This window comes from Sceloporus occidentalis, unplaced genomic scaffold (genome assembly GCF_023333645.1).
Source record: "Sceloporus occidentalis isolate IW3139 unplaced genomic scaffold, rSceOcc1.0.p SCAF_20, whole genome shotgun sequence".
NCBI lineage: Eukaryota > Metazoa > Chordata > Lepidosauria > Squamata > Phrynosomatidae > Sceloporus > Sceloporus occidentalis.
The window spans coordinates 12,030,280-12,055,593 of NW_028317000.1; the positions used below are offsets into that span (position 1 = coordinate 12,030,280).

A 25,314-nucleotide genomic window follows, 5' to 3' on the forward strand; every position below is an offset into this window, starting at 1 on the left:
TCTCCAGATTTTAAGGTGTCACAAAAACATTACAGATACAGTTGGCCCTCCGTATCCAAGGATTCAAGCACCCGCGGTTTGCAAATATTCCAAAAATACCTAAGTTTCTAAAATGCAAGCTGATTTTGCCATTTTAAATAGGGGAGTTCATTTTGCAGTGCCATTGTATTTGATGGGATTTGGCCATCCAGGGATTTTTGGATCCTGGAACCAAACCCTAGCAGATACCAAGAACCCACTGTATAGTCCCAAGAGCAAACCTTGATTTTACCACTTTATAGAGGGACGCCATTTTACTATGCCATTGTATTTAATGGGACTTGAACATGCATGGATTTTGGTATCCATGGGAGGAACCAAACTCCAGTGGAGACCAAGGGCCCACAGTACAAGGCATTAAAAGATGGAAAGGTGTGTGGGAAAATGTGCTTTGGTCTGGGTTCTAATTCTGTCTAATGATTTTTAACAAGGGTTCAAAGTTTAGCCAAAGTTTAGCCTCCTTCCCCTAAAATCTAGAAATCCTTAGGCAGACCAAGAAGTGTGGCAATGTGATGTTATGGCTCTTTTGGTGCCGGTCGGCCGACCCATTGCTAACCCCATCTGCCGCTTCCGTGGGACGGAAGGATCCTAGCAGATCTGCCGTGTGACGCCACTATAAACCCTGGCTGCCTTTTTAATCCCAGCAATCTGTCCTTGGAGGCTGGAGGGGAGTGAAGAGGAAAAGGCCTTTCTGCACCCAGCCGGTCTGGTTCAACCAAAGGTCCAGCCGGGTCCCCCTTGACCGGCAGCATGAGTTGGCCAGGTGAGGAATGGAAGGTGGGCTTGCCGGCCCAAGCCTTGAGGGCCATTGCCGAAGTGGAGCACAGGCTGGAGCGCTTGCAAAAGGAACGCCAACAGAAGCAGGTGCAACTGGACACGCTGGAGGCTGTGATGCACAAGCAGCGGCTGAAGGTAATGGCGGCAGAGGGAGATGGGAATCATGGCTCAGGCTCAGGGTGGCCAAGTGTCCTCTTTGGCATGTCAAGCTTCTGACCAGGAGGATCCCACAATGTCCTCCGTTTTGAGCATAGAATCATAAAATCAAAGCATCCTACAGCTGGAAGAGACCCTCAAGGGCTATCCAGGCCAACCCCATTCTGCCATGCAGGAACTCTCTGTCAAAGCATCCCCTGTGACAGATGGCCATCCAAACTCTGCTTAAAGACCTCCAAAAAAGAGACTAGAATTATAGAAACATAGAGTTGGAAGAGACCCCAAGGGCCATCCAGTCCAACCCCTGCCATGCAGGAACTCACAATCGAAGCACCCCCAGCCTCTGTTTAAAGGCCTCCAAAGAAGGAGACTCTACCACTCTCCAATGGAGTGTTTTCTACTGTCAAACAGCCCTTACTCTCAGGAAGTTCTTTCCTCCTAATGTTGAGCTGGAATCTCTTTTCCTGTATGTTGCATCCATTGCTCTGGATTCTGTTCTGTGGAGCAGCAGAAAACAAGCTTGCTTTCTCCTCAATGTGACATCCTTTCAAATTGTTAAACAGGGCTATCATGTCAACCTCTTGACCATCTCTTCTGCTGGCTAAACATACCCAGCTCCCTAAGTCTCTCCTCATAGGGCTTCATGGTTTCCAGACCTTTCACTATTTTAGTCATCCTCCTCTGGACACATTCCAGCTTTTCATCATCCTTTTTGAATTGTGGTGCCCAGAACTGGACACAGGATTATTCCAAGTGAGGCCTGACCAAAGCAAAACAGAGTGGCACTATTACTTCCCTTGATCTAGACACTATACTTCTATTTATGCAGCCTAGAATTGCATTGGCCTTTTTAGTTGCCGCACCACAGAGTTGACTCCTTTTCAACTTGTGGTCTACTAGGACTCCTAGATCCCTTTCACATGTTGCCTCCTTAAGCCGGGTGTCCCCCATCCTATCTATATTTGGGTACCCAACGATAACTGTAATTAAAATAATTTTAAAACTACATTTCCAAGCTCTCGGCATCAAGGGCTACAAGTAGGACCAAAGCTGAATACAGTGGCACTATTACTTCCCTTGATCTAGACACTATAGTGTCCCACCTTCTGTCCAAGAGGACTCCAAAATGTCCTCCATTTGAGCATGTTTAAGGGACAGTGGCGTCACAAGGGTGCGGTAACTCATGGTGTCACTCATGGTGTCACCATTGGTCTCCCATACCACACCATATAGAATCCGTAGCAATGTTGTTGTTTTTGCACTAACGCAATTCGTAATTCCCGTGTGTCACTGAACGCAATAGCAAGAGTTGTAACACCACCAACAAGCAAAATTGAAATTACTGTATACCTTTCCATTGCAATATCATGCGCACAGCCTTAAAGTATTTATGTAAACATAGTTCCGTGTGGTTAAAGTGGTGAAGATTTGGTCAAACGTCATGTTCTTGAAAATTTTAAAAGAATTTTTATACATTTAAATTTTTAAAAAATTAAACATTTTGAAATGCGAAATTTTAATTAAAAAAAACAATCGTTGGGCCTCTTTTTTCTCCTCCTGAATTACAATAATTAATAACTGAGTAAATAGATCATAATGTTTTAGAAATGCACTGTAATCCTGACCCAAGCGCCAGCAAAATAACCAGGCAGTTTAGTCTATATTTATTCATTGCATATGCAATATAAATATGTATTATGTACTCAGTTATGTTTTATTTCTGATGAACATCACTTTGTTAAAATGCCTTGTTGACTTGCAATATACTTGTAAAACTCTGAGCAAGATGAAAGCTTAAAACTGGACTGAATCTACATTTAAATTATTCCTTTAGTTTGTCCAGTGTGCTAAAAACAACAACTACTAAGGGGAGCATCTTTTTAACAATTGTGTTGGGTCCTCAAGCAGCCAATTGCCAAACATTAATAATAATAATAATAATAATAATAATAATAATAATAATAAAGAACTTGAGAAAGATCCATCCTCTCTGCCTATTTGCAACAAGGACAGGCTGCCAAGTAGAAGCATTTCTCGAAGGGGAACAGTGAATGTGTTATTCAGTGCACTTCTTCATCATGCTCAAAATGGAGGAGATTATGGAATTCTTCCTGCAGAGAAGATTGAAATGTAGGGCAGGTTCTGGAAAAGGAGGACACCAGGTCACCCTGGTTTGTCGGGACATCTGGGTGTTGGATTTCATGTTTTATGGACACATGATATTTGGATGCTAGTACTGTCCCTTTTCAGGCCATGCAACAATAGTTGGCCCTCTACATTTGCGGATTCGGTTATTTGCGGTTTCGATGAATATGTCCTCTCTAGGAATCTCTAGGCCCTCCAGCACAACTCTGCCAGAGATTGACCATAGAGTTATGTTGGCAAAGTTCATAGGGAAAACACTTCTCTAGGCATTTGTAGGTCCTCCAGCGTGATTCTAGCATCAACGCCTGGCAGATGTTGGCCGTAGATTTGCACCAGAGAACCTGGAGATTCCTAGAAAGGTGTGCGCTTAGGTAATAAGAACAGTGCTTTTTAAAATTTGCATTTTCCTTCCACATCTATGGGATTCTTTGCCCCTAACCCCATTGAATGTGGAGGGGGCCCTGTACTTCATTTCCAAGGAGTTCTTCTTCTGTTGTCCCTTGCAGCATGAGGAGGAGAAGGCTTCGTGGGCGCTTCTCTCCCAAGAGAATCGTAGTTTGGCGGAGACTTGTGAGCAGATGGAGCGTGTGCGCCAACGCTTGGCGCAGGAGCTGCAAGCCAAAGATGCCCAACTGAGTTGCCTGGAGGCTCAGCTCGCTCAAGCAACGCGATGCCAAGCGGAAGTTGAAGAAGAGTTGCGCAGGTTGGAGATATCTCCATGAAATGCACAGATATAGGGAATGGGGATACCTGGCGTCAAAACAGTCCATGTGAAAGGGATCTAGGAGACCTATAGTAGACCACAAGTTGAACATGAGTCAACAGTGTCATGCGGCAGCTAAAAAGGCCAATGCAGTTCTAGGCTGCATCAATGGAAGTATAGTGTCTAGATGGAGGGAAGACATAGTGCCACTCTATTCTGCTTTGGTCAGGCTTCACTTGGAATAATATTGTGTCCTGTTCTGGGCACCACAGTTTCAAGAAGGATGTTGAGAAACTGGCTGTCCAGAGGAGGGTGACCAAAATGGTGGAGGGTCTGGAAACCATAATTCTTTATTAGGAGTTTATCACATTGTGGTTAATTTCAGCATTAAAGAGAGATTTAAGTGCATTTAATGCATCCTGCAAAACGAAACAGAAATGGTGAGTAATTGCGCGAATGATTATCACACACAATTGTGCAAATAAAGTGCTGTCGGAAATGCATTGTCGCCGAAATCTTGAAAGTACGCGTCAATGCTTCTCAACGACCGATTTGATGGCGGGTTTTGGGCGACATCGTGTGAAATCGTTTTGCGTAATGATGCCATTTTCCCAGGATATTCATGGGATAAACTCCTGAACTCCTTCATGTGATAAAACAGCAGTTCAAAAATAGTTGGGAACCATAAAGCCCTATGAGGAGAGACTTAGGGAACTGGATATGTTTAGCATGGAGAAGAGAAGTTTAAAAGGTGATAGGACAGACCTCTTTAAATATTTGAAAGGACGGTGTATTGAGGATGGAGCAAGCATGCTCCAGAGAATAGGACTCGGAGCAATGGATTCCAACCACAGGATATTTATTTATTTATTTATTTATTTATTTATTTATTTATAGCCCACCTCTCCCCAAAGGATCGAGGCGGGTAACAGTCATAAAATACAGCCAGCCCTCCTTATCCACGGATTTGTTATCCACGGATTCAAGCATCCACGGCTTGAAAATATTTCAAAAAGGTATAAATTCCAAATAGCAAACCTTGATTTTCCATTTTATATAAGGGACACCATTTGGATCTGCCGTTATATTTAATGGGATTTGCCCATCCACGGATTTGGTTATCCACGGGGGATCCTGGAACCAAACCCCAGTGGATAACAAGGTCCCATTGTATCACAATAACATTGATTAAACATAATCCCCTAACCCCGAATTATAAAACAACAAAACATCATCAAATTCAGTTAAACTGCTAAGATCAATCTAAAATTAACCCTCAGTAAAATGAGGCATTGTAGGATGAATAAGGCAACCATTGTTATCAATCTGGGAATGCCGTCCGGAAGAGATCTGTCTTCACAGCTTTCTTGAAGGTATCAAGAGTTGTAATATGACATCTGTGACTGGTATTGGGGATTCTGGGAATTCAGGGTGACACTAAAACCACCTATGTGGCATCTCTGGCTCCTGGGCTTTCTCCTGCATTATTCCTTCCTGCCTTACAGGTGCCAGGTAGAACTGGAAAAGCTGCAATCCCGATCCAATTTGGTCCTATTGCCTCCCCGCTGGGGTTTCCCCGCACCCTGGGCTGAAGGTAAGGACCCCAAAGAATAGGCCGACCATATTGTCTTGGGACGAAAACGAGACATTGGGACGGCAAAAACGGGACGGGGTTGTGTCGTATTCCATCATTACGAAAAAGCAAGATGATGGCCCAAGTTTTATTACGTGAACATATATTGATCTCACCATGACTGAATGCATCTAAGGAAGTAGTGCCAACTTCTTCATTTCACTTAGAGTTTTATCACACTAGGCAAGATCCCACAGGAAAACGGGACTTAAACATGATTTAAAGTACAGCGGATCCTTGTTATCCGCTGGGGTTTGGTTCCAAGATTCCCCCATCCGTGGATAACAAAATCCATGGATGCTCAAGTCCCATTAAACATAATGACATCGCAAAATGGTGTCCCTTATAAGAAATGGAAAATCAAGGTTTGATATTTGAAATGTATACTTTTTATGGAACATTTTCAAACCGTGGATGCTTGAATCTGTGTATAAAAAATCGGTGTATAAGAAGGGCCGACTGTACATTCGAATTTAAACCAAACTTTTAAATCCGGTTCGTTTATCAGACTAGGGGAACTGCCCAAGAGAAATAACGCGACGTTAATCCGAACGCAAAGCAGAGAAAACCGGCAGCTTTTCCACATTCAGATCATTCCAAAAGTAAAAAGCTGCCAGTTTTCTCTGCTTTGCGTTCGGATTAACTTTGCATTGTTTCCCATTAACTGCTACATCTTGTGATAAACTTTGAGCGTTTCCAGGTTTTCTTTGGGTTAAATCTAGTTTAAATGCCATTTTCGTGTGGAATCTTGCTAGCGACTCCTAAAAGTCTCAAAGGGCTACAAGATCTCTCTGCACATTCTTCAGTGACAGAACTCCTACAAAAGTGTAGGTAGATCAGGGGCTGGATTTTACCACGGCCGTGCCATAAATATTTCTCCGACGAAGGAACCTTACGCCGCAAATTTCGGTTTTTCAACACCTGATCCTACAGCTTCTCACAGTCCATGACACAATTACACTCAGCCCTCCATATCCATGGGTCTTTTATCCATGGATTCAAGCATCCACGGCTTGAATGTATTTTAAACATATATCAATTCCAAAATGCAAACCTTGATTTTGCCATTTTGTATGAGGGGCACCGTTTGACTATGCCACTGTATTTAATCGGACTTGAGCATCCATAGATTTTGGTATCCAAGGGGGGGGGGGGGAACAATGACTATTTCAAATAGGGATCATCAAATCATTTTTGCAATCATTTTTTCTCTCTCTTGAAAACGGGACAAAGTTGACATTTATATTAAAACGGGACGGTCTGGAAATATGGGGGAAGGTACTGTCCTGTTTAAAACATTACGCACAGTCAGCCTACCAAAAAGGAAACCAGAGAGGTTTTCTTAGGCCATGGTTAGCAAGAGCAGCTCCTTCAACGCCTGGCTCCGGGGATTAGACACGCTTAGCCAGATGGAGGTGGAATTAGTAGCCTAAGTGCCACAGGGGCGGAAAGATTGCCAGGGCACCGTGGCTTTGGGAGTCAGACGCAGTGCCCACTTTGTGCCCTTGATGCCCAGAGCTTGGGAATGCAGTTTTAAAAAGTAACCTCATTGCATTAGTTTCACAGAGATCGCTGTATGCAAAGAGATCCTGTAGCATCTTTGAGACTCACTCCGCAGCATGAGCTTTCATAGACTCCAGTCTACTTCTTCAGATGCATTAAGCACATGCTGCCAGTTTCTTTCTTTCAGTGAGTCTCAAAGGTGCTACAAGATCTATCTACGTACTGATTCTACAGACTAACACAGCTATGTCTTTAATTTTATTACAAGTTATAGTTCTAGGGTACCAAACTACAGGGTGGAGGTCACCCCACTTAACAAGTCTATGTGTGAAAGGGATTCCTGGTAGACCACAAGTTGAAAATGAGACAACAGTGTGATGCAGATGCTAAAAAGGCCAATGCAATTCTAGGCTGCATCAATAGAAGTATAGTGTCTAGATCAAGGGAAGTAAGGAGGGCAACTAAAATGGTGAAGGATCTAGAAACCATAAAGTTCCTTATATCATATAGAGGGGTAGACGTGTTTACATCTTTAAGATGTAAATGGTCATTTCCTTTTCTGTTGCTCCGTTTATATAGAAACTCGTGCTTTATACATATTTCCACTATTGCAACATCTGCCCAGTGAAATTTTATATAGACTACCTTCTTTCAGGCTGCAAGGAACAGGTAACTGTTAAAGTTGCCAAATTCTTTGCCATTGCAATTACCTGTCGTAAAATTTTCTTTAAAACAGATGCAGTAATGCTTATGTAATAATGCCATTGAGACTGGCTAACATGGGTCATCATCTTATTGTTTTCTACCAAATACCAAAGCAGAGACATCCTATGTAAACTATTATATCATTTTTTTTGGAGATATTCGCAAGCAGACTCTGATCGCGCTAAAGCTTTTATAATGCTAATCCTTTTGAGATGGTTATTAGGTGTAAGGTTTGGGTTTTTTTAGCTACACACACACACACACACACACACACACACACACACCAGTGATGGTGAACCTTTCAGCGGCCGAGTGCCCAAACTGCAACCCAAAACCCACTTATTTATTGCAAATAATAATAATAATATTCAAAGTGCCGTGCCCCTCTGGCTTTCTAGTAACAAACTTTGGCAAACTCTGTGCTGGGACGACGGCACATGTGCCCACAGAGAGGGCTCTGAGTGCCACCTCTGGCACACGTGCCATAGGTTCACCATCACTGATACACACACACAGTCGGCCCTTCTTACACACTGATTTTTTACACACGGATTCAAGCATCCACAGTTTGAAATTGTTAAAAAAAAAGTACAAATTTCAAATATCAAACCTTTATTTTCCATTTTTTCTAAGGGACGACATTTTGCATTTTATCATTATATTTCATGGGACTTGAGCATCCATGGATTTTGTTATCCATGGGGATCTTGGAACCAAACCCCAGCGGATAACAAGGGTCCACTGTATGTATGTATGTATATATATGTGCATGTGTGTGTATGTATAGATAGATAGATAGATAGATAGATAGATAGATAGATAGATAATGTTAGAATATAATGCATCTATTTTGATATTTTGTCATTTGTGTAATCGTTCTATTTTTCTTCTTTTATGCAGGCCATGTGCCATAATACATTATTATTATTATTATTATTATTGCTCACATCTTTAAGAAATTTTAAAGGAGTCTTCTAGGACTCCTTATACCATACAGGGGGATATAGATGTTCCTTATACCATACAGGGGGATATGGATGTTCCTTATACAATACAGGGGGATATAGATGTTCCTTATACCATACAGGGGGATATGGATGTTCCTTATACAATACAGGGGGATATGGATGTTCCTTATACCATACAGGGGGATATGGATGTTCCTTATACAATACAGGGGGATATAGCTGTTCCTTATACAATACAGGGGGATATGGATGTTCCTTATACCATACAGGGGGATATGGATGTTTAGATCTTTAAAGCTCCTGCCCCTTAAACATGGGAAGACATCACATGGACAAAGAATAAATCAGAGATGGGCTCATGTGACTCTAAGGCTTAATGCACACTATGGCCAATATTAAAATCTATCCCAGGGATGATGATGCTGGAGTGCTGCTCCCAGCATTCCTCACCATTGGCTAGGATGTTTAGGACTGCTGGAATTTGCAATCCCAACAACATCCGGCCGTCTTCATGGTTCCCACCTGTGAGAAGCCCTATAGCTAATCTCTCTTTGCCCTTCAGGTGGTGCTGATACCAAAGCAGAGCCATGCAAAGGCCTTGAATCCGGGTCCCAAGTAAGTACTAGAACTCCCCATCACCTTGGGCTTTATTTTATTTAATTGAACAAGTTATTAAACATTTTTATATCACTATGGGTTTAAAAAAAAAACCCAAACTCATAGCAAAATAAATAAACAAATCCCAAAATGCAATTTAAAAATTACCCAAATTACAAGATTACAAAAAACTTAACTTTCAGATCAACGCTCTAAATTTTGACCATAACTGATTATCTGTCTCATTCTGTATTTTGTGTTTGCATGCATAGCTCTTATTTTTCCTTTTTGCAGTTTACTGTTGTATTTTCCGATTGCATTTTTAGTACTGCCCTTTAAAATTGCATTCTGGTATTATACTTTAGTAATTTACATCGAAGCCGTTATAATTGTTTTTTTCTCTTGTAAGACGCCACATACATCAATGGCGCTGTATAAATAAACAGTAATAATAATGATGATGATAAAACAATTAAAAGAATGACATGTTGTATCTACTCGACTATAAGTCATCCTCATGTATAAGTCGAGGGCAAGTTTTGGGGCCAGAATTATGGATTTTGTTATGACATGTGGATAAGTAAAACTTGGGGGCATATAGCAAAGGATCTAAAAGACAAAGCAAAGCAAAACAATGTAATAGATTTAGAAAATTCCAGCAGACATAACTCTTAGTGCTTACTATTAAGGCTGGATGGATGAGAGAGTAGAGGGATCAGTGCTTCCAGGACAGATACTCTTGCTTTTCACCAGGAGATGGTTCCTGCTTATACATAAGAGTTAAGATGCAACACTTACATTGACCCATGGATAAGTCGACTCATGTTTTTTGTGTCAATTTATTGTTATTATTATTATTATTATTATACTTTATTTATATAGCGCTGTAGATTTACACAGTGCTGTACATCCAATCAATAAAATAGACCTAAATTTCTAGACTTATACATGAGTATATACAGTAAGTCATTAAAAACGGAAACACTGGCCTTGGAAACATGCTTATCTTCCTTTCTAGAAGACCCAGGGCAACAGTGCCCCACTTGGGGGTCCTTGTGGAAAGGAGGCCTGGCAGAAGGATGCTGCTTGGGGTGCCACAGAGAATGGGCAAGAAGGCCAGTCATTGCCATCAGAACTGGCATCTGAGGCAGAGAGCCTGAAGATGGACAACCAAGGTATTGGAGCCTTTAACCTGTGTGGATTGGCTTGCTTCTTCGAGTTGCCTACAGGGTGCCCTTTCCTATGCTGCGCTTGCTGTTTTTTCATTGGCCTTTTTAACTGTGTGATGCGGCAGCTAAAAAGGCTAATGCCATTTTAGGCTGCATCAATAGAGGTATAGTGTCTAGATCAAGAGAAGTCATAGTGCCACTATATTCTGCTCTGGTCAGGCCCCACCTGGAATATTGTGTCCAGTTCTGGGCTCCACAATGCAAAAAGGATGTTGAAAAACTGGATCATGTCCAAAGGAGGGCAACTAAAATGGTGAAGAGCCTGGAAACCCTGCCCTATGAGGAACGTCTTAAGGAGCTGGGGATGTTTAGCCTGGAGAAGAGAAGGAGGTGATATGACAGCCCTGTTTAAATATTTGGAGGGATGTCACATTGAGGAGGGAGCAAGTTTGTTTTCTGCTGCTCCAGAGAACAGGACCTGGAGGAATGGATGCAAGCTCCAGGAAAAGAGATTCCAGCTCAACATTAGGAAGAACTTCCTGACAGTAAGGGCTGTTCGACAGTGGAATACATTGCCTTGGAGTATAGTGTAGTCTCCTTCTTTGGAGGTCTTTAAACAGAGTCTGGATGGCCATCTGTCGGGGATGCTTGATTGAGAGTTCCTGCATGGCAGAATGGGGTTGGACTGGATGGCCCTTGGGGTCTCTTCCAACTCTACGATTCTATGATTCTATGATTCATAACTTGCTCAGTGATCTTCTTCCCTTTCCTCCCACTCTTCAGAGTTGAGGCTCGCTCTTGCCAAAGCCGAGGCCCGGGTACAAGAGAAGGAAAAGGAGTTGTGGAATATGCAAGTGCAGCTGGAGTTGATCCGAGCGGAGCTGGCTCAATGGAAGAAGCAACATGGAGACCAGGCAGAGGTGAGTAAGCCAGAGGTCTGAGCGTTCGATTCTTCGTTTGCTGCTCCATGCAAATGAATGTCTTTATTAATGTCACTGACCGGTGTAGGTCCATACAGCTTGGGGGCTATTCAGACGTTGCAGTTTTTTTTTTAGCACAAATAATCTCACTCGTGCATTTCGGTTTTGTGGTTCACACCATGGGACCGCATTTCTGCGAATGCGGTTGCTCGCATGTGCCAGCACTTGAATAAAGACGGAGCCAATGAAACAAATGTATCCGAAGTATGTTCAAGGCACGCAGAGTTTGATCCCAGTTTATCCTGGCTCTATTTGCACCAGTTATTTGCACGGCTGACAGTGCAAATCTTTTGGAAAAACGTGGGGAAATACCCAAGATCAATTATGCAGGGTTAAGTGGGGTTTTTGGCATACCCACCCATAACTTTCTCAGATGCATTTGAAATACATGTGAACAGCAAAGATTCAACCCAGATTCTACCTGGATTATTTTTGCTGTCTGAATAATCTGTAGTGATCTACATGATCCTAGCCTCTTTGACTTGTAAAATTGGGCTGGCAGCCAAACTAAATGTTTATGAAAGCCCTGGCATGCTGCCCAGGGTAACAAGCAACAGGGAAAAGAGAGAGATGGGATACCAAAATCCACGGGATCTCAAGTCCCATTATCCCTAATGGCGATACAAGCGCCCGCCACCATTGGGGACAATGGGGTCTCGTGATCCATGGATGCTTAAATCCGCAGATGACAAGTATGTAGATACCGAGGTCCCACTGTATCTAATAATAATAATATAAAATAATAAAATGTATTTATACCCCGCCTGTCCAATAAGATCGAGGCAGCTAACAACATTAAAACATGTAAATGCAATAAAATACAGTGTCCCAAAAAACCCACCCACCCACCATAACCAATAAATCATAATTATAAACACTATCAATGATACAATACCATTCAAATTATTAAAATTGGTATTTATTTTAGTTTCCAGTGGCCATGCTAGGCTAGTTAGTTTCTAGTGGCCACACTTGCTTGGGGATTTTACGGAACCGTAGTCCATATCCTCCAACTGCCTAGATTAATCCTCTGTCATCCCACTTTTTCAGATGCTTCACAAATGTCCCAGATTTTCTCTCTTCCCTCCCTTTTCCTCCTTTGTCCTCAGTTTACTTCAATTGCTGCAAACTGAGTTCAAAGTCAAAAGTAATTTGCACTCCATTAACTCAGCAGGTAGGAAAGAAGGAGGAGGATGGCGTCTTGCTCTTCCCAGTAGTCTCAGGCAAAAGCAAACTGTTGCAGCCTCTCCTTACCTTGGGCAGTTTTCCTTATTAATAATGTTTTGCCAGCTTGGGCACAACTCTACGGTTCTCCCATTTTTCATCTGTGAAAGACTGGAAGGGCGGGGAGTTCAAAGAAATATATTTTCAAAACTCCAGAGATGGAGAGCCAAGTCAGTCGCCTTGGTCCTACACTGGACTTAAGCTGCTTCGATGACTTGACTTGAGATCGACTTGGCAAAAATGACACACTGACTTGTCTTGACTTGAGACTTGTATATTTTGAATGAATGACTTGCTGGTGCCATTCACTTCGAGCAGCAGGCAAGACCTGCTTCCAAAGTGCAGGACATATTTCTTGAAAGGGAACAGCAATGGGCTTGCAGTGGAAGGATCCTTCTAAAACTTTCCAAAAGCGTTAGAAGGCTCAGACCTCAACCCCCACCTCAAGCCCATTGCCTAAAACACTTCCTTCCAAGAAATGCACCCCACCTCCTTTTCTTCTGTTAAAAGTTGGCTCCCAGACTTTAGACTTGATTTGAAAGCAACTTGCAAGGACTTGAGACTCGACTTGCGACTTCAAGGTAGAAACTTGAGACTTGACTTGAGACTTGGACTAGAAGACTTGGAATACATCACTGCAAAACTCTGCTTTAGGGAGGGGGGGGGAGCTTGAAACTATAAAGATAACCTATAGGCTTTCTAAGCTATAGGCCCCATACAGACAGGCCAAAATAAAGTTGCTTTGGGTCACTTTGGAGGTATGCTGTTTAAATGACATATGTGTCCTAAAATTCCAGAAACCGCACCAAAGCCACACTCCTGTCCTTAGGACTAGAGCATGGCTTTGGCACTGTTTCCGGATTCTTAGGACGCATATATCATTTAAACAGCATACCTCCAAAGTGGCCGAAGCAGCTTTATTTTGGCCTGTCTGTATGGTGCCATAGTCCCTATGGGAAAGGATCATCTCATAAAGTAGCCCCTGCCTTGTGAATACCACACTCTTGAGCGCAGCCCCTTTGCTGCTGTCTCAAGTCCAGTGACAAAGCAACTTCTACTTCTCTTGCCTGACATCTTCACAAGGCCTCAAGTTCTCCTTCCTTGGCCAAGCTGGGGACAATGTTATTAGTCCCATTAATTATCTCCTGGATTTATTTGCAAGAGGCACCACGAAGGGCGGCTGCCAAATATTTGTCACCACCCTCCTTTTTGCCCAGCCCTGCGGCCAGAAAAATTTAACAAGGCTGCACCTCATCTGCAGAGTGCACTTTTACAAGCGCCTTCTCTCGGGAAGAGTTCGAGTCTCTCTTGGCCGCAGTGGCGATTTCATAAGAGATTCTGCTTTCATAGCAGCCCTATCTAGTGGAGTAGTCTCGATCTGTAGTATCTAGATTGAGGGAGGTAACAGTACCACGCTAGTTCTACTTTGGGTCAAGCCTTACCTGCAATAAAGTATCCAGTTCTGGGCACCACAATTCAAAAAGGATGTTGAGAAGCTGGAGCATGTTCAGAGGAGGGCCACCAAAATGGTGGAAGGTCTGGAAACCATAATTCCCTATGAGGAGAGACTTAGGGAGCTGGCTAGGTTTAGCCTGGAGAAGAGCAAGTCAAGGGGTGAGATGATAGCCCTGTTTAAATATTTAAAGGGGTCTCATATTGGGGATGGAGCAAGCTACAGGGAAAGAGATCCCACCTCAACTTAGGAAGAACATCATAACAGTAAGAGCTGTTTGATAGTGGAAGATGTTGCTTGGAGAGTGGCAAAGTCCCCCTCTTTAGAGGATTTTAAAAGAGGCTGGATGTCCATCTGTCGGGGTTGCTTTGATTTTGAGTTCCTGCATGGCAGGGGATGTCCCTTGGGATATGTTCCATGGTCTGGATCAGACCATGGAAAACCAAAGAGTTGGCTCAGTGTGATGCTGTGATGCTGGGAAACTTTACACTGGCATAAAGTGTGAGCTTGACATTCCCACCTTCTCAGAGTTTGGGGACCTTTGGCCCTCCAGATGTTTTAGATGACAGCTTCCACAGTTTCTGCATTGAGTTGCAGTCCAATGGCTGTGCTGGATGGCATTTCTGGGAGTTGCATTCCAAAACACCTGGGAAGCCAAAAGTTATCAACCACTGATCAATAAGGCAATGGTCCTCTTTTGGACTCCATCTTCCATCGTGAGCATAGCCAGTGGGCAGGCTGGCTGGTGGGGAACAGTTCTGGAGGTTGCTGCCTAAGAACATAGCTTTTATGAGCAGAGTCAGTACTATTTCATATGAGAATGTCTAGGCAGGTTGAGCCAGCATGGTGCAGTGGTACATGAATTGAACTATCACTACGACTCTGGAGATCAGAGTTCAGTTCCCTGCATGGCAATGGAAACTCACTGGGTTGGAGGTCTTTAAACAGAGGCTGGATGGCCATCTGTCAATGGGAATGCTTTGATTGAGAGTTCCTGCATTTCAGAATGGGGTTGGACTGGATGGCCCTTGGGGTCTCTTCCAACTCTAGGATTCTATGAGTCTATGAACTTGGGGTGAGTCACATACTCTCAGGCCCAGAAATCCCACTATAGTTTCACATTAGGGTCACCATAAGTCGGAAACGAAGGCACAAAGCAACAACAAATCTAAAAGTTTTTTGGGATGTAACAATACAGAGATTTCTTGTGAAATTCAGCAGTGTATTTTGCTTAGGAAAAGGCCTGTTAGCCTTGCACAGAACAGAGCTAGCCTGGATTTCAATGGAAGTTACTTTGCTGCTGTTAATGTATTTGACATTTTATTGCCTGTCATTTACTCTCCTTTAACCCTATCCCTATTGGCCAAAAAACATGGAGTGGCCTCTGCCTGCATTGAGATCCCTCCGGACCATTTTAACTAACAACAGACAAAACATAGAATCATAGAGTTGGAAGAGATCCCAAGAAGGGCCATCCAGTCCAACTCCATTCTGCCATGCAGGAACTTTCAGTCAAAGCATACTTGACAGATGGTCATCCAACCTCTGTTGAAAGACCTCCAAGGAGGGAGACTCCACCACATTCCGAGCGACATCTGAGACAAAATGTAGGCCTGTGTTCTTTTCCTGTATGATTTTTTAAAAACATCCTTGCGTGATGAAGAAGCCACTGAAGCTCTGAAAGCTTGCATGATGCATTTTCTGCCGTTTGGTTGGCCAATGAAGGTATCGCTCTTTTGTGGATTTTGGGTTTTGTTGTACGTGGCTCTGCAAGAGCTTCATTGCTTGCCCGAGATGAGTTTCAAGTTGTGGTGTGAGTTTTGGCACTTATTGTATTGGCCTTGTAACCAGTTTTATTGTTTTGTTACAGGCCGTTTCCCTGGGATGCAAAGGAAGGCGGCTGTCAGAGGATGTGGGAAACCAGCGACGAAGCAGGGAACAACAGAAGGTGAGTGTTAGGTCTCTTCAATATTCAACACTGGATGTGAGCAGCCATTTCATCCTGTTGTGGGACTCAGTCCCTTGGAAGGAAAGACAAAACGTAAGTGAACCAACACTTTTTTGCTGTCTCTGCCACCTTGCCTCTCTTTTTCTACCCACATAGTATAAGATTACTGTGACTCTGGAGACTAGAGATCGAATCCTGATTCAGCCATGTAAACTCACTGGGTGACATAATAGGGTTTTTAATGGGGTTTTTGGGCTATGTGGCTGTGTCCTAGAAGAGTTTATTCCTGACGTTTTGCCGGCAGCATCCGTGGCTGGCATCTTCAGAGAAATATTTGACCTGTGTGATCTTGGGCAAGTCACACATTTTCAGCTTCAGAGGATGGCAATGGCAACCCCCCCCCCCCCCCCCCGTGAAGAAACTTGCCAAGAAAACCCCACAATAGGGTCACCTCCTTAGGTTCTCCATAAATCGGAAGCTACTTGAAAGCACACCACAACAAGCAACAAGAGTTAGTCGGAGGGCCACACAATGTGACGCTAAGGGCCATAATCCCCATATGTTCCAAGACTTTAAAAACTCTTAAGTGGTATGTTGATATTAACTTGGACGATCTGGTTCAACCACCATCATAAGTTGGGCTCTCTGGTGAACAAATGTTGATGGTGGTGACCCGAAACAGAATCCAGAATTAGCCGACAAGTGGCAAGGACCCTCGGTCCAAGAGATGGAGCGGGGAACGTAATATCGTTGCTTGTTCTGTTGCTGATGGCAAGGCCTATGTACCCAACTCTCTTCCATGCCAGCATTCTCTGAAGATGCAAGCCACAGATGCTGGTGAAACATCAGGAATAAACTCTTCTAGAACATAGCCACATGGCCGGAAAAACGCACAAAAAACCTTAGATGTTTTAATAGCCTGGATCTCATTGTGACAAGATGGGCAACCTTTTTGCTGTGCCTCACTTTTCCTCTTTCCAAAACAGAGCTTTGTGGGGAGAGAGTTGGCTCCTTCCAGTGGCAGCCACCGAAGCGTCAGCTCTTCTCGCTTGGAACAGCTGTCTGAGAAACGAGGAACCACCATCAAACAGAAAGGTGAGAGGTGTTGTGTATGTGTGTGTTTGGAATTACACTAGTCTTCATGTGTTATCTATTTTATGTTGCGATAGTTATTTTGCAAAAAAGGTCAGGTTTGTTTTTGCTCTTCTATTTTACTTTGGCTGGCGTGTTTTTAAAACTTTCCAAAAAATTTACCTATGAAGGAGGGAGGAAGAAATAAAATGTGTGAAGATGAGAAACAAGATCTCATACTTTGTGCCTGTTGTGCAAAAGAAAGTTTGGACTGTAATTCCCAGAATCATCCAGCCATCGCAGCCATAGTCTAGAAACTGGTTTGAAAAAGTATTTTTTCTTTTTTTCCCTTTAATATTTTAATTGTTATTATATTTACATTAAAAGATAAACAAATAATCAAACAAATAATCAAACCTTAAACATTCAGTCATATTTTTCCTATTTTAAAAAATCTATCTTGGCATTAAATCCACTTTACTTGTTTACAATTCTTCTAATACCAAATTTCCCCGCTTCTGTTCATAACTGCAAAGTCATTTACTTTAGCTTTCCATCCCTCTATAGAGGGTATTATACTAGTTTTCCAATATTTAGTATATATCATGCACACCGACGTTATCATATGAAAAAGTATTTTTTCCCAAGTTGTGATTGTGCACAAGTTTTTAAATAATTCCACAAGGAAAGAAGGACCGAATATGGGATTAAGGCCAGATGAAAGCTGCCTTGGGTTCCATACTGGGGGGTTATAAATTAAAATGGACCAATAAATTAAATATTCAGACTGATTGCTTTTTGATATCTCCTGATATCATTGCCTGTGTCTTTTCAGGATCTGTGACTCCCCGGGGCCAGAGTACTGAGAGAGGCCGAGAGGAACTACAAGCCCTCAAAACCGAGGTCTTGACCCTTCGCCGACGCCTGGATGCTTCTGAGTGCCAACGCAAGACCCTTCTAGAGACCTGCTGGCAGCAACAGAGGACTCGAACCTGGGCCCTGGAGAGGCAGGCACCACTCTTGGGACTGAGAGCTGTTTCCTGGCAAAAGAAAAGGGATAACCAGGACAACCAAGTTGGGGGCAAAGTACCGGCCTTGGATGGAAAACAGGTGGCAAAGAAGGTTGAGTCAGAGACTGAGAAGGAAGAGGTGACCTCAGCAAAAGAAGAATCAGCTCTAGAAGTTCCAGAGGAGGAGAGAGAAACAAATGTCCCAGCTGTAGATGGCAAAACACCACCCTTAGCTGAAGGAGAGGACCTCACCAAGGACCAGTCTTTGGACCAAGGAGAGACTGAGGGAAACGTGGAGGCATTGCGTGAGGATCTCCGTGCCTTAGCTGCCAGGAAGGCTGAAGCAGAAGCCCAAGCCAGCCTGGTCCAGTCGAAACTTCAAAACCTTCAGGCCACGCTGGGGAGGCAGACGGAAAGGTTGGCGCAAGCCATGGAGACGCAGAGTCACCACGTTGAGGAACTGCTGGCAGATGCTGAAGAGAAGGAGTGCCTTATGAAAAGCCTACGCCAGGAGCTGGAAGACACCAAGAAGGCCTTGGATATGGCTAATGCTGAGGGCCAGAGGCTACGGGCATTGCTGGAGCAGAGGGAGAAGGAATCACCCAGAGCCAACCCCACATATGCCATGGAACTAGGCATGGGAGATGGCGCAAAGCCACCGTCCCTGTCGCAGGAAGGCAAAGCAGGCGTTGGGGCCAATGACCTGGAAGAAGGACACTCTCTGGACGCGAAATTGACTGAGGCACAAGTAAGATTTCCCATGCACAGGACCCAGGGAATGTTAACACTATTTCCAGAAAGAGAAAGTATCTCTGGCCCTCGTGATGGTAGAGTTATTTGGCACAGAAGGTGTGAGAACATTTTTATACACGCAATAAATAAATATACATGTCCACTTTTAATTTGCAGAGTGCATCCTAGTCTTGAATCTGCTTGCTTGCCAACTAAGGGGTCAGTTGTTCCCATTTTGAGGCTGAGCACGGGGTCAATTTTTGAGATAGACACATTAAATTTTAAAAGCTGTGAGTTGATTGACGGAAGGGTTGCACGCCGCAGTTTTAACAAAAAGAAATGTGGGTTTTTAAAATGCAAAGACTCAGTGTTTGCCATCCGCATTTTTATGCCTTTTGTACCTTATCTCTGGAAAGACAGGGAAAGAATGCCTCTTCTAAGGTAATGCCAGCGATTAAGAGCTGTGTAAAGTGACCGGCCATGCTGGTGGAGAAGATCCACAAAAGTGGATCTTGAAGATGCCAGCCACAGATGCTGGCGAAACATCAGGAATAAACTCTTCTAGAACATGGCCACATAGCCTGAAAAACCCACAAATATCTATGGAGGCCAGCCATGAAAGCCTTCGATTTCACATTAAAATAAAATAACCCACTTGTGGTTCACATTGACAAACAAATCTATTCAAAATGGACCCGCTCCAGCCAGCCAAAGGTCACATTTAAATTGATTCCAATCTGCATCTGGTTCACACTTGCGCAGAATCGATTTATTCCAAAAGATGTGGGGGATAATCCGTGTTAAAAAGACGCAGGTTCAATGGGTCTAGCACATGCCCCCCCTCTCCGAATCACTTCATTGTGAACCAGGGTAATTTAAACCGCTTCAAACTTATTTGTGAACTGGTTTAAAGTGTAGTGGGAATGAGGCCCTGTTCTCTTTTGCCCCAGAGGGTAGACCCGGGGGGGGGGGGTTGATTGTACATTAGAAGGAACATCTTGAGAATAAGAGAATTTTCAATGGAACCAATTGCCTAGTGGGGTCTCCTTCTCTGGATGTTTTCAGAAAGAAGCTGGAGATGGTTTAACTGGAGATCTTGCACTGAATGAGGTTTGAAATTGATGGCCCATGAGGCCTCTTCCAACTCTGTGATTCCATGAGTATGTAGTTTGTGAAGCTGAGCCCCATCTTGATCCTTTTCTAACATCACTGGCCTGGTCTCCGGACCAAAAGGATCTCACACCCCTGTCTTAACTGACTCAACAGGGATGATAGTCAGATTATGCTTTTGCTCTTTGTTTACAGCTGAAGGCTTCGCTCGCTCAACTTATGCAGGAAAACCAGGCCCTGCAGAACGAACTGGCATGTTGGAAGGCAAGGAGCATGGAAAGTGGAGATGATGGCACCCCCATTAATCCCAGACCAGTTTGTTCAGGAAACGACAGAGAAACAGAGGATGCAGATGGTGAGGAAAGGAGAGATGCAGAAATATATGAAGGAATAAAAAAAACGGCAGAGGGAGGAGAGAAGAGGAATATGTTGTTTTATGCAACAACAACCACATGCTTGTCATATGCTGCTCTTGAAGTGTTTGGAGCACTGCACTGTTCATAACCTATAACAGTCTTTACAACAACCTATAACACTCCTTACAACAACATTACAAGGAAAACCGGTCTTATTCCCATCTTCCAGATGGAGAAGCTGAGGCTGAACTAATAGTGCTTTGTGTTTCTGATTGAAGTGAAACCTTTGGTAGCTGTTGCTCTAAAATAATACCTGCTCCTAAATCAGGATACTTAGATTCGGGATACTTTAAACCTTTAAGCCATGTATTAAACTTTGAAACTATGTATTTTAAACTATCCATGTAAATTGGGATAAACTTTTAAACTACTCTATATAGTCATGTATAAGTCTAGAAATTTTAGTCAAAAAAATTGACCCCCAAAAACTTATCCTTGGGTCAGTGTAAGTACTGTACTTTAACTCATATATACCATCCTTTACATCCTTTGTTGCATGCCCCTAAATTTTACCCTCGACTTATCCATGGGTCATATCAAAATCCATAATTTTGGCCCTCAAACCTGCCCTTGACTTATACATGAGCTCGACTTATAGTCGAGTATATACGGTATGTATTTCATTGCATTGTTAAGCACTTAGGATATATTTTAGAAAGGAGAACAGCATTAAATAAATGGAGTAAAAAAAGTAGTGGACTATGAGCTCCTTCCCGAAGGCAGCACATGATTCCCCTCTACTTCCATCATTTCTGTCTTCTTATGGGGTTCTTTGTCTTGCAGTTCAAAAAGTTGCCAAGAAGAAGGAGTGGAAAAATGTCCAGACCCAGACGGAGGGACCCGAGGATGCCCACCGGCGACGGGAGCGTGTTTCGGTGGCCTTTGATGACACCCAGTATGAACCATATGGGCTTCCCGAGGTGGTCATGAAGGGTAAGTGAGGAAAATGGAGAGGGAGTTACCATCACTCTGTCTAGTAGGAACAATATTCAACCATCTTCTAGGGAGATATGAGATTCTCCCTTGTTCTGGGCAAAGCTTGAAAATGTGTTCTTTTTTTGGATGAATACTCCCAGAACAGTGGACAGCCTGGCTAGGTGGGAGGTATACGCCAACAAAACAACTTTTCCAAAAGCTATGTGTGTGAAACTCTGTGCCATTTGTTGAGCTGCCAGTGGCTTGTTGAATTGTTGGGTTTGATACATGGCTGAACAGCCATACCCCTGTAAATCCCAAAGGTGATATTTTAGCATGGTTTCAGTGTTGGGCTGTGACTCTGGAGACCAGGGTTCGATTGTCCTCTTGGCCATGAAACCCACTGGGTTCTAGTTTTTTGTGGGTTTTTTGGACTATGTGGCCATGTTCTAGAAGAGTTTTTTTCCTGACGTTTCGCCTGCATCTGTGGCATCTGGCATCCTCAGAGAATCTTGGCATAGAAGAGAGTTGGATATGTATATATACTATGTGACCCTAGGTTTCAGAGAAGATGCTAGCCACAGATGCTGGCAAAATGTCAGGAATAAATCTTCTAGAACATGGCCACATAGCCTGAAAAAAACCACAAAAAACTATGAATGCCGGCCTTGAAAGCCTTCGATTCCCACTTGGGTTATCTTTGGTGAGTGACATGCTCTCAGCTTCAAGGGTAGTTAATGGCAAACCTCCTCTGAACAAATCTTGTCAAGAAAACCCCATGATAGGTTGGCCTTAGGGACGCCATAAGTTGGAAAGGACTTCTAGGCAAACAACAACAACAGCAAACCTGGATTAAGTTTGGTAGGCTACAAACTATGTAGTTTAGCTTCAGATTTAGAACGTTCCCTGCAATGCTATAGACAGGTAGGACAATGTTGTTGTTGTTGTTGTTGTTGTTGTTGTTGTGTGCCTTCAAGTCATTTCCAACTTATGGTGACCCCAAGGCCATATTATGGGGGTGTTCTTGACCACATTTGTTTGTTTGTCTTCCTCTGAGGCTGAGAGAGTGTGACTTGTTGCAGGTCACCCAGTGGCTTTCCATGGCCAAGCAAGGAATCAAACCCTGGTCTTCATAGTCCAATAGTCCAATGCTCAAACCACTACGTTGCATTGTAGGAACACACTTAACAGAAATCAAAGGCATGGCCATGTTCAGCTGTTTCAGCATAAAAGGATATAAAGGAACTGTGTAGCAGTTAAGAGCAACTGAGAAAAAGACCTTTCTAGCACAAGCTTTTGTGGTCTTTAGTCCATTTCATCACATGCATGACCAGAGTCCATGAAGGCTTATTGTAGAAATGTCATTTTCTTGGTCAGTCTCAAAAGTGCTACACAGTTCCTTCATCTCTACCCATCAGGAACTAATGCCACCATTCAGTTTCAACCTTTCTTCTCTTAACAGGTTTTGCCGACATCCCGTCTGGCCCTTCCTGCCCTTACGTCCTCCGTCGAGGCATTTTGGGAAGTGCCCCCATTGCTCAGCTGGCACCAAGAGCAGAACCAGAAGAAGATTCCTTAGAGGCAGAGGAAGGGACCGGTGTCTAAAACACATCTCACTTGGTGAGGAATCCTGGAGTAAAACAGCCCTACCACCACAGATTCAGCTACACTGGGGAGCTAAACAAGGGATTTCTGCTTCAAACAATTACTTTTCTAAGGCTGCCTCTGCACTACAGAAATAATCCGGTTTGACACTGCTTTAATTGCCATGACACAATGTCATGGAATTCTGGGCATCATGGTTTGTTGTGGCACCAGATAATCCATTTTGGCATCCCTTTAACTGCCATGGCCCAATGCTGTGGATTCCTGGGCACTGCAGTTTGTTGGGGTATCAGATAATCTGGTTTGACACCGCTTTAACTGCCATGGTTCGGTGCTATGGACTTCTGGACTTATACTTTGCTGTGACACCAGAGCAAAGCTTTGCAATGTCCAGAATTCCATAGCATTGAGTCATGGCTATTACAGTGGTATCAAACCAGATTATTTCTACAGTGCAGAGACTGCCTATGAAAAAACAAGGGAGGGAAAGGAGTCCTGGGGAGAAAACTGTAGCTCAGGGCTCAGTTTTTGGCATCTGCAGTTTTAAGGGGAACAAGGAGGAGGGATGTGGATTGACCACTGTCTGCCTGCGACTTCAGAAGTAGACTGTCCTAGGTTAGATAGACAAACATTTGTCCATTGTAAAACTATTGTGCTCCTGTTTCCAGACATCTTCATGTACCAGGCTGGCATAACAGCATCCTTCTCTTTAAGAATGAGAAATAACCTCTGTCTGCTTTTCTCTTTATCAACACTTTCTCCGTGCAAGCTGTCCTTGCGATGCTGTTGGCTCTGCGTTGCACTATGGCAGTACCTGGGATGTTTCAGGTTTTGCTGATATTTTTGCACCAACCGCTGGAAGGATGAGCAGCGATAACAAATCATGCACAAGCTCACACTCCCTCGCTGCCAGACCTCCTCAGAAGGGAGTTGGTATATTTCTCCAGTTAATTCCCTAAGGTGCATATTAGATCTCTCTTTTACTTCTCTGGGAAGATGTGGAAGTTTGTGGAAGGTGAGGGATGCTGCAGGACAGAAGCACTCCAAGCTGGAGAAAATGCTCCAGTCATCAATGTTCATCTTGTTGCTCCAATTCCCAAAGAGTCTTCCCCCCCCTCAATTTAGGGGGGTATTTGAGAAGCATCACTTGGAAAGGACTGGAAGGAAGAGGGATGAAGGGGATCGACCTTTCCTGGGGTTTGCCACCCCTTGCCCATTATTGGACGACAACATCTTTCCATAGTGACCATTGCTTTTTGGCATCCAATCATGGACCCAGTAGTTCTGGTATGCTTTTCCAAAGAAGCCAATGGCTAAAAGGACTGAACACATGGCTGGGGATTGGGGCCCTCCCCTTCCTCACTCCATCTTTCTTCCCATAATAAACAACAGGAGGACTCTGTTGCTTTGTATTGCATTACTTTGTCTAGGACACACACACACACACACACATGCATACATGCAGGCACAATTTAAAAGGTGGCAAAAACTACGCAGGGTGATAGGAAATGATGTGATGCTTAAGCGCATGTGGGAATGCACATTATATGCAGAAAGCACACATGGTGGTAACATGAGACAGCATGCACGGTGTTTATTTGCTTATTCATTCGATTTATTCGTTTGTATGCATGCTACCTTTCTCCCAGAAGGGACCCAAGGCGGCTCATGGATCAAAACTATTTCAAAAGCATTGCAATAAATGTTCAAAACAGTAAAATCCTCACAGATAGAAACATGACAATAAAATTTAAAGCAGTTAAAATCCTTTAAAAACAGTACTGTATTTGTTATTGTCATTGTGTGCCTTCAAGTCATTTCTGACTTACAGCGACCTTAATCATGGGTTTTTTCCTGGCAAGAGTTGTTCAGACGAGGTTTGCCATTGCTTTCCCCTGAGGCTGAGAGAGTGTGACTTGCCCAAGAGCATCCAATGGGTTTCACGGCTGAGCCGGGAATTGAACCTTGGTCTCAGGAGTCGTTGTCCAGTGCTCAAACCGCTATGCCACACTGGGTCTCTAGGAGAGAAAGAAGTGGGATATGATGCTTTTAGACCAAGGTTTCCCTGCAGCTATTTTGGATTTTATATCTCGAGATAGGTTGGGAAGCATGGCCAATGGGCAGAGATTATGGGAGATGAAATCCAAGGGAGACAGACAGTCAAAGGCTGAGAAACACAGTACAGGAAAGGGGCCAAGGAGTAGCTTCGAGTTCTTCTAGGATCAGACGCAACATATATCTATTACTATCATATTATATGCTTAGCCTGGAGAAGAGACAATATGAGAACCCTGTTTTCTGCTGCTCCAGAGAACAGGACAGAATGGAGCAATGGATGCAAGCTCCAGGAAAAGAGATTCCACCTCAACATTAGGAGGAACTTCCTGAGAGTAAGTAAGGGCTGTTCGACAGTGGAACACACTCCTTCCTCAGAGATTTGGTGTTTAAAGACCTT

General features: G+C 43.4%; 1 protein-coding gene across 3 annotated transcripts; it reads left to right on the plus strand.

Moving 5' to 3' along the window:
- The first annotated feature begins 460 nt into the window (after positions 1 to 460).
- Positions 461 to 24,614, plus strand: LOC149302028 (uncharacterized). 3 transcript variants are annotated; one of them, XM_089482878.1, is made up of 13 exons: positions 461 to 951; positions 3,624 to 3,820; positions 5,326 to 5,414; positions 9,192 to 9,244; positions 10,245 to 10,401; positions 11,179 to 11,315; positions 15,923 to 16,000; positions 16,987 to 17,095; positions 17,907 to 18,829; positions 20,119 to 20,278; positions 21,123 to 21,272; positions 22,717 to 22,874; positions 23,528 to 24,614. In XM_089482878.1, exons 1-12 carry the CDS (start codon positions 790 to 792, stop codon positions 22,857 to 22,859), a joined length of 2,358 nt encoding a protein of 785 aa, XP_089339004.1. In that variant the 5' UTR covers positions 461 to 789; the 3' UTR covers positions 22,860 to 22,874; positions 23,528 to 24,614. The 3 variants fall into 3 exon arrangements, with proteins under 3 accessions (XP_089339004.1, XP_089339005.1, XP_089339003.1); XM_089482879.1 differs by having other exon boundaries at positions 23,629 to 24,614; XM_089482877.1 differs by having other exon boundaries at positions 22,717 to 24,614.
- The last annotated feature ends 700 nt before the right edge of the window (positions 24,615 to 25,314 follow it).